Genomic DNA, 9383 nt, shown 5'->3' on the forward strand with positions numbered 1-9383 from the left:
CAATTTCTTGTTTTAAAAAAATAGACGTGTGCCTGTTAATTTTCGTAAAAAAAATAAACATTCGCAAACGAACATAAAATTTTTCAAACAATAATATTATTTTTTGATATTTCTCTGTATTTCGCATGAAAATAAATTGATGAAAGTTCTTTGATTTTCTTTCTTAAACATTCAATTAAATTAAATAACACTATTTTATTTTTATTTTTATCATCTAGGCTATCTAAATTTAACGCAAATACTTAGCAAGGCTAAGTTTTAGTGCCAAAATGAAAAATGAGGACAAGTTTGAGGGGCTGTATATGTGTTTGGCCTTGTTGATTCTTTGAAAAGAAGTGTCAAAATGGAACATAAAAATTGAAGTTAAAGGATTAAAATGGAACAAGATTGAGTTGAAGTGTCAAAATGAAATTTAGGGACAAGTTTAAGGGTTTGCATGTGTTTGACTTTATAATTATTTATGAAACTAAATCAAATGTGCATATTAAAACTAGTAGTACTAAATGATATATCATACAATCAGTTGATTCAATTGATCTAGTACTTTCAACATAGAGGATACAATCAGTTAATTCAACTGAAATACACGTCTTATGTTCCCCTTATTTCCAATATCCCTTTCTATTTCTAAAAATCTCTAAAATTTCTTATTTCTTTAATTATTTAGTTCTATGTTTGGTAGAAATTTTGGTCCATATATAACTAATCCATGGATGAGTTATACAACATACATGGTATTATATGATGTATTGCTAATACCTCCCATTTGGTGGTATTAGTAATACATAGGTTTTTAATACCATGGGATTATCTATGTAAAGACAAAAATATCTCTCAAATTCTTTTAATCATTTTATTTATTTTCTTGATTTTATATTTTATATTTATATTAGTAAATTTATTTAAATAATTTAGCTTACAAATTTTACTATTTTAAAAGAGTTGTTTGTTGCTCAAAAGAGTACTCAACTTTGAGAATTTATCAAGTAAAGTCACATTGAACTTTGTTTTGTGTCGATAAACTCACTCAACTTAGATATTTCTATCAATAAATCACTCAATTAAATTTAACTTCAAATATAGGATAATAAGGCAGAAGAAATTATTTTGTATGTAATAAAATTATGGACCAACGAAGAAATTAATTATTTAGATTAAAAAGGACTCAAATGTTAAAGTGGAATTTCTAACTAATTCGGAATTCCATCTATTCTTTTAAAAAAAAATTATAACTAGGGTTGTAAATAGGATAAGCTGAGAAATAAAATAATGAATTGTCTATAACATACTATAACGTGTATCATAAAAGGAACCAAAACAGAAAACATCCTCAGTGTTCCTGATTTTTTTCGAACGGCACTGTAATTATAGCAACATGCCATTTATGAAAAGAAAAAAAAAACAAAGTAATAACCTTATTTAATTTCAAAGCAGTTGAATTTTGATAATTCGAGCTCTAAAAATTTAGTAATAAGACTCTCAATTATAAAAATAATATTGTCCAATAGTTATCTTTCTTGGCCCAATTAAATAAAATAGAAAATTCTATATTCAAAGGTATAATTGGTAAGAATTTTTTTGTAAAATTTATAATCCAAACCCAAAATAAGGTGGGAAGCAATGAACCAAACACTTGATAAAAATAACCCTTGCATTACTAATCCATGCATTGTTAATCCATGCATTGCTAATCCCTGCATTACTAATCCATGCATTATAATACTTTGTATCAAACGACCCCTTACTTCTTTGTTTTTTCTTTATTTGGTCTTTGGAGGTTCTTCCTAACCATAGGGTATTACCCAATGTGTCATAAGTTTCCTATTCGAGTTTTGGTTATGTAATCGCGCTCTACTGTTAATATGAAATTTTCTTGACACAAGTACGTATTTAATTTGATTCCAATACAAATAGAAAAACTTCAAAATCATATTATAAACAAATTATGTCACCTTTATTCATATTTAGCATATTTCCAACAAAATTAGACTTTATATATATTATTACCCCCCGCCCCCATCTCATATTACTTGTCCACATTACTAAAAATATGCCTTAAACTATTTGACAATTTACAAAATTAAAATAGAGGGCGTAGTTGAAATTACAAGCAATTTGGGACGGAGGGAGTAGTTGAAACAAGTAATACTAAAGTTAAAAGTCTAGATAGTCCATGTCACTATGCTAAAGTTTCACGAGTAAAAATTCAAAAAAAAATCATCATATTTTGTTTAATTTTCACAAAAAAGGAGTTTTTAAACTCCACATTGTATGTCGGAGTTTCACTTGTAAAAATTTCAAACTTCATCACACATACAATACTAGAGTTTCACTTAAAAAACATTTTTCAAACTCTAACCTTGTGTGATGGAGTTTCAATTGTAATAGTTTCTTAGCATAATGTGCTAGAGTTTTTTTTTCGTGTTTTGCTACGGTTATTCTCATTCAAAAAATAATTGAAATTTCGAATATTTCTTACCTACAAAACAAATGGTGATTAAACTTTAAATATCAGCCTACAAGTGGCTAACCTATTCAATTTTTTTCACCTAATAAGCTTATGTAACGGCCCATACTCCTACCAACACCGGCCCGGTCTAATAATTCTGATCCAAATGGCCACACAATAACATCCAAGCCCAATTCAAAATATTTGCGCTGATAGTCCTTACGACCCGGCCTTATATTGTATCTCCTACAATTGAACTTGAACTGAATTCACCAGCAATCTGAGCTCAAGGTAACTGTGGCGGGAGAGTGCAAATCTTCCCTCCATGGCTGAAGAGTTCAAGTATTCTTGCAACACTGCGAGTGAAACCCTACAATGGATCCATGCAATCATCAACTTCATTGCACCTTATCGTTATTTCTTAGATGCTCATGTCGTCAACTTTTTCAAGGTCTTCACCTTCTATTCACTTCACATCTGTGAATTAAGCTTAATTGAGCTATGTTTGCGACTGTTTATGCTTCGCATATAGCATTCTGATATCTTATGTGTAGAACTTTGAAATTTTTTGTGAGTATATGCAGGATAGACTATGGGAACCTGTTGATAAAGAATGGATGGATTGTTTACGGAAGGAGTCGGTTGGAAATCTTCTCCGGATTCCTTCTGGTGTGGTTCAGGTAGTTATAAGTATATACTATGTTTTTTGCTTTACACTTTATATTGTTAAGTTCATGTGTATTTAGATTAATTGTTCTGTTGCCTGTTAATAAATCATTTCTAATTCGAATTTGTGTGGTTAGTTGGAGTTATAGAAAGTGTAGAGTTACTAGGAGGTTCATTTGCAGCTTTGCTCTCAGGAAGAAGAATCTCACATTTTTTGGGAGAAATTACTTGTAGAGGGTCAAGCAATAGCATATATTTTCACTGCTCACTACTAGTAGCTAAGCTTATCTTTGAATGTAACAAGTTCAACAAATAGCAAAGTTCCATTGGCTTGAGTATTGGTATCTTGGTCCATATGAAAAGTAGGGATTCATAGTTGATCCCAGCTAGTTTGGGATTGAGGTGTAATCATTGTTGTTGTTGCTGTCGATTATTGGCCACTAACTATCAAATGTAATTTGGATAAATATAGCCATAACTTTTCTAGTGTGGTATCTATTCCTTTCGCTGTATGCTTTTGTTTTTTGAGAAAGAGAAAGAAAACACTTAGATAAAGATTCTCAATACTTTAGTTTAATGTCACCTATCCAGAACTAAAAGGAAAAAAGTACTTAATTGTTTCCCAACTAACTAGTATCTATGACAGTAAGATAACCTATATTTCTTTGTTAATTGACTTTGTTCATTTGTGTTGTTAGGATCACTGGCCTGGCTCACTGAAGGAGTTCATCCTTACTCTGAGGTCTCTTTCTCTTTCACGGGAACAGGCAGATTTTCAGGTATATTTATTTTTATTTTCATTCTTTTCTTAAATTTGTGATACATGGTAGTTATAGAATTACCATTAGAGCTTTTCGACTTATATAATTCCATTGTTGTTACTCATGCTTTTCCCATATTTGAAGTTTTGTACACATAGCTTTCTTTACCAGTGGCATTTCTTCTGGTTAGTTGCTGTGGCTTCTGGGTTATGATATCTGTATAACTAGACTAAGGATATTTAGCCTACTGCTGTAGCTGGTTCATTTTGCATATTTTGCTGTCTGAAGTCTAATTAGTTCTTGAAAGGTGCTAGATGACCCCTTCCATTGGTAGTTTCATGCCCTTTTGGAGTTAGTGATACCTTTCATGTAGTTCTTTTTTCTTCAAAACGTTCAAGACCATTTTGTAAGGCAGCCAGGATTGAATTTCACTTTTTCTTTCTTCTGTTTGCTTGCAGGAATTTTCAGGAATGCACATAGCTTCACTAAATAATGTTTTAGCTCAAGGGATGAATCATAAGAAAAAGCATGAAGTAAGGCATGAAATTATTGCTTAGTCCTCTTACACGCCTATCTTTGTACTCAATTTGTTGGCTACAAAAATCCGTGGAACATTGTTTTATCCTTTTTGCTTTCGAGTTTTTGATTTTGATGATGTTACTTGTTGATATCAGGTCATTTAGGGAAGCTTTTTTTTTTTTCACCATCAAGCTTTTACTAGTGGTCTACGTTGCTAGCTATGTTCTGTTCTCAGTATGTGATCGCAGAACATTTTTTGTAATATTGAATTTATGCACAATAGAGCTTCTAAGCATACTCCTTTTAGTGTTTTGATTTCTCAACCTGACTGAAAGAACATAATGATTTTTCAGAAGTTTTGACAAAATGGATCGAAGGATTTAATAGAGGTTGTTTTTCGATTTAAATGCTTTTCCTAATTTGAGCTTAAGCTTGAAAAGACAACTATGCAGATTCCTTGTATGGGTTTAATTTTCTCAACCTGAACGATAGAATGGTAAAATACTGTCAAAGCAGGTGGAAGCGCTTTCTGCTCTGGTCAGTTTAGTCGCAAAGCAAGTTGGAGCCCGAACAGTTGTTGATGTTGGTGCTGGACAGGTGTGTCCCCTTCTGTGTTGTACAATTATCAGGCTTGTTCCTATGCAATAGTTTCAATGAATTTTTTGACTTTGTTAATTCCTTAGAATTCATACAGGACGGTTGATTGGGAAAGAGCTAACTCATTTTTTGTCCACTGATGTAATTTTCAGCATTTAATGGATCCAATATCAATGAAATTCTGAGCTTACCTGATTAAAATAAAATAAAAAAAGAAATATTCTAGTAATTCTGTTAGTGGAGAAAAATCATCTGGTTTTTCTGCTATCTGCTTCTACTTAAGACTGTTCATATGGTGTAGGGTTATCTTGCACAAGTGCTTGCTTTTGACTACCAGCTTTCTGTAATTGCGATTGATGCCTGTTCACATCATGGTAAGATTACTGATGCACGTGCGGAGCGAATAAGGAAACACTATGCAGCTAAGATGCGTAAAAACTGGTAGGTAGAGTCTCAGAACGCATACTTGTTGAAATTATCATATATATGCAGCATATATTCCTTGTGCTAATGAAATCTTTATATGAACTAGGTTAAAATTAACCTATATAACACTAAAAAAGTGGTCTGAAAATCTTGGCTGTAAATTGAAAGTTGAGGACTATATCTAACTTATTTTATGTTTGGTTCAGAGGAAATGAAACTAAACTGAATATAGCTAAGATTCTTGCATAGCATTTGGAGAGATAAACTTCTTTTTTTCCTCAAGAGAGGGGAATAAACTTTTTAACTGCTGCAACTTGAGTTATTGGTTGAACATTACACAATAAATAACAGTGGCGAGCAGTAATCTCCACTACCTCCTTATTCACCTTATTTTCAGACATCCAAAAATACATAGGTTAAGTCTAACAATACTATCTTAGTTTTTCTAAAGCAATTTATGAGCAGTAGCACATGAAGTACGTTTATTTAGGTACACTGGTTGGGGTGTTTAAGAAAAGCTGATTTATTGCAGAAATTTGGCTGTATTCATTGTCCAGTTGACCAAAATATGCCTCTGCGTCAATGCTCTACATCAATCTGTTGAGTGGTTACATTTTGTTGGCAACAGTATTTTGAGTCATGTTATTGGATGGTCTTATTCTTTCAGAATGCTTATCTGTTATCTATTTCCCTTATTTTCCAGCTCCGAACAGAGAGAGTTTAGTGTGCCAAAGACAGTTACATGCCGAGTGCTGTCTTCTGATACACTGAGTGCCTTGAGTAACTCCCCAGTAGAGAATGATCATGCAGGGAATCAACATTTGAGCCAAAAATGCTCAGTCTCTCAGCCATCTCGACTTGCTGAGGATATACTACCTTCTCGGTCTTATAGTGATTCTACATTGGTTATTGCTGGACTTCATGCATGTGGAGACCTCTCAGTGACAATGTTGAGGTGGGTACCATATTTTATATTGTGCTCCTTTCTAAATCTCATGAGGTGGTAATGACCTAACAATAACTAAAGGGTGAGTGCTAGGATGACCATGAATGTTCATGGGCTACTCCATTTGTCTGACTGGTTAGTGGAGTTCGATTTGCGTTCTTATTGCATAAGATACTATGTCCAGAAAGACAGATGTCCCATGTCTATTCTCCTTTGTCATTCTAAGACCTTTCATTTGGAATAAGTTCTGGCCTCTGGGTTTTATGTTTCTAGCAAATCAGGTATTATATTTTGAGAAGCTTTATGTGAATAATTACTACTAAATGGCTTATTCTTATCTTAGTTTACTTTACGGAAATGTTTTACGTTATGATAGTCCCTCCCAATTTGATATTTGTGTGATGCGCAGTTGACTCAATATTTCTTATAATTTAAGGACATTCTTGGAATGTGACAAAGCTAAGGCAGTGATTAGTGTTGGTTGCTGTTATAACTTGCTTTCTGAGGAAGCCATTGACATAGCGGATTCTTGTTGTGGTTTTCCTGTAAGTCAAGGTGTTAAATCTGCTGGAGTAATGCTTGACAAAAATGCTCGCGATCTAGCTTGTCAGGTAGATGAGTATTATACTATTCTTTGTTGACCCTTGCTGGTAGAACTTACTTGAATTGACAGTCCAAATTCATTGCATCTCGAAAACTTGTCTACCTTTTCATCATAGTCATATTCCGATTTCTGACCTTGAGTTGCTTTATCAGAGTGCTGATAGATGGAGAGGCTTGGATGAGCACGCAGGGCTTCACAACTTTGAGTTGCATGCATTGCGTGCTGCCTTCCAGATAGTACGTGCTGTTTATTTTGGACTACTATTTTAACTGGTTTCGTTGGGCTTATCTCTAAGTCCTTCCGTTGAAACAGCAGTAGCCCACTAACCTGCAGTAATTGTGAAGGTTCTCTTCAGACATTATCCAAACATATTGCTAGAAAGCCCTGCAATAGGGCGTCAAGGGAAAGCCTTACGACGCCAACAGAATCAGAGGATCCTGGAGTCTAATTTGCATCATGGGGGGCCTTCAGAATCTGGTGAGTACTTGTAAAGGATACCATTGATGAACTTCATTGAGATTCAAGGTAAAACCATATAAGGTATATCTTGTATTAGTTTCTGAATAACATATTCATTAGAATTTATGTCAAATGCTTATTCATGAGATGTGTCATATATTCTTGACCAGCCTTACATTTTTTAGATTTCATCATTTTATGAAAATGTACATATGTTATTGTCATGCTCCAAAACTGGAAGGATGCAATTGGTATCCAATGCCTTAAACTTCCATTGAGCGAACCAAACCTAACATGACATACTGAAATACATTCCATGAATGAATAAGAAACATAAACAAGTTGATAACATTTCTTTAGAAGACAAATGTGACATCATTCGCCTAAACAATTGAAATAACATTTAGTGTCTATATAGACCCAAGTGTCGAAGCAACTGTGAAGGCTACCTATTCAGAAAATAAGCTCTGAAGTGCTTTCTATGCAGGTGAACCACGGGAGAGTGTGTCGTTTCTTCATGAATACTCTTCTATTCAGAGTTCTAAAAATTGCAAGTCTAGAGCTGTGGACGGATACTCCCTATTTGTAAAATTTTGTGAATCTGGGTTAGGTCGCCTACATCTCCCTCATTTGGAGGATACAGCTTATAGTGCAGTCTGGAGGGAGTCTGAATCATACTTTGTAAGTAGATCTTTGATGATATTATTATTTTAAGTGTCATAAAAGATTTCTTTTCAGCATTATTATTTGTCTTCTGTACTTGGAAACTACAACAACAACAAACCCAGTGTAATCCCACAAGTGTAGTCACTTAAAGTGCTTCTAAGCTGGTTCTCTTTCCTTTACCTTTTAAAGACATATTACAAGAAACAGTATATTAGTTGTCTTTGTTTTCCTTTGATTTCGGCTGGCCAAGATTTGATACAACTTTAATGAAGAGGTGTTCAATTTGCTTAATTTTAAAGTCATTGGTTTGCCCAAACAATATTGCCTCTTGGAGATCATGGCTGGACGATTAAGTGGTCTGGATATTTCTTCTCAGCATCTATTTGATTGATGTGATTCTAAAAGGTCAAAAATATCTTAGTTAAGTTGAAGTTCCACAATGTTGTGGCCTCATTGTTTATTAGTTGATGTAATAGCTTTCTCTTAGGAATGGAGGTCTGTTGGTTGTACAGTATGTATGGCATCATTGTTCTTTCAGATTCTCGGGAGTTGAACTTACCAATCCCAACTAGCTCAAAGTTACATAAAATCAGGTGCCTATGATCTACTCAAGTATCCAGAAAGCTGGTTAGCTGATATGTGCAATCCTTGGTGATTTTGTTCTCAAGATAGTATAGAGATGTCTGTTCTTTCTTATATTCTTTTTTGGTCGTGATATATAACAAAAAAGATACCTTTAAAAGAACAAGAATCTTTTTTTACTCTGATAAAGTAATCAACTTTCTGCAGGAGTTGATAGGGCCTTATTGGTCTCTTCGTGCTGCCCTTGGTTCTGTTTTGGAAACTCTTATACTGCTTGACCGATTATTGCTCCTCCAGGAGTACGACAGTGATCTGGAAGCAAGCCTCTTACCTATTTTTAATCCTGTGTTATCCCCGAGGAATATGGCTATCATAGCTAAGAAAATTAGGAAGTAGAAGTTTTCCCCAATCCCCAAAATGTGATTCAACATACTGTGTAGCTATGATTTGTTCTCAGATATTTTGACCGCTTCTGTTTGTTATTCTTTTTAAGAAATCCTTTAACCAAGAGAAAAAAAGAGCAGAAGAAAAAGGAAGCAGTTTGCGACCAGGAACTAGCTTTCTACAGGGTCCTTGTGGAAGCAAGTATTTACATGGACCCCTCTTAGTGGTGAAACGGTATTATATTTATCTTCACTTCTTTGTGAATGGAAGCAAGACAAGACTTAATGTTGGTAAACGTTAGTGGATTAGTATCTAATTGTGGCC

The 9383-nt window shown here is 33.9% G+C and overlaps 1 protein-coding gene across 3 annotated transcripts; it reads left to right on the top strand.

Moving 5' to 3' along the window:
• Nucleotides 1-2687: 2687 nt before the first annotated feature.
• On the top strand, nucleotides 2688-9367 carry LOC102585032 (methyltransferase-like protein 25). 3 transcript variants are annotated; one of them, XM_015308138.1, is made up of 12 exons: nucleotides 2688-2900; nucleotides 3034-3129; nucleotides 3814-3894; nucleotides 4335-4409; nucleotides 4909-4992; nucleotides 5294-5433; nucleotides 6122-6373; nucleotides 6801-6975; nucleotides 7121-7204; nucleotides 7313-7445; nucleotides 8038-8108; nucleotides 8883-9367. In XM_015308138.1, exons 1-12 carry the CDS (start codon nucleotides 2775-2777, stop codon nucleotides 9069-9071), a joined length of 1506 nt encoding a protein of 501 aa, XP_015163624.1. In that variant the 5' UTR covers nucleotides 2688-2774; the 3' UTR covers nucleotides 9072-9367. The 3 variants fall into 3 exon arrangements, with proteins under 3 accessions (XP_015163624.1, XP_015163623.1, XP_006346051.1); XM_015308137.1 differs by having other exon boundaries at nucleotides 2689-2900; nucleotides 7915-8108; XM_006345989.2 differs by having other exon boundaries at nucleotides 2689-2900; nucleotides 4912-4992; nucleotides 7915-8108.
• The last annotated feature ends 16 nt before the right edge of the window (nucleotides 9368-9383 follow it).

Source organism: Solanum tuberosum, unplaced genomic scaffold (assembly GCF_000226075.1).
Source record: "Solanum tuberosum cultivar DM 1-3 516 R44 unplaced genomic scaffold, SolTub_3.0 scf00076, whole genome shotgun sequence".
Classification (NCBI taxonomy): domain Eukaryota; kingdom Viridiplantae; phylum Streptophyta; class Magnoliopsida; order Solanales; family Solanaceae; genus Solanum; species Solanum tuberosum.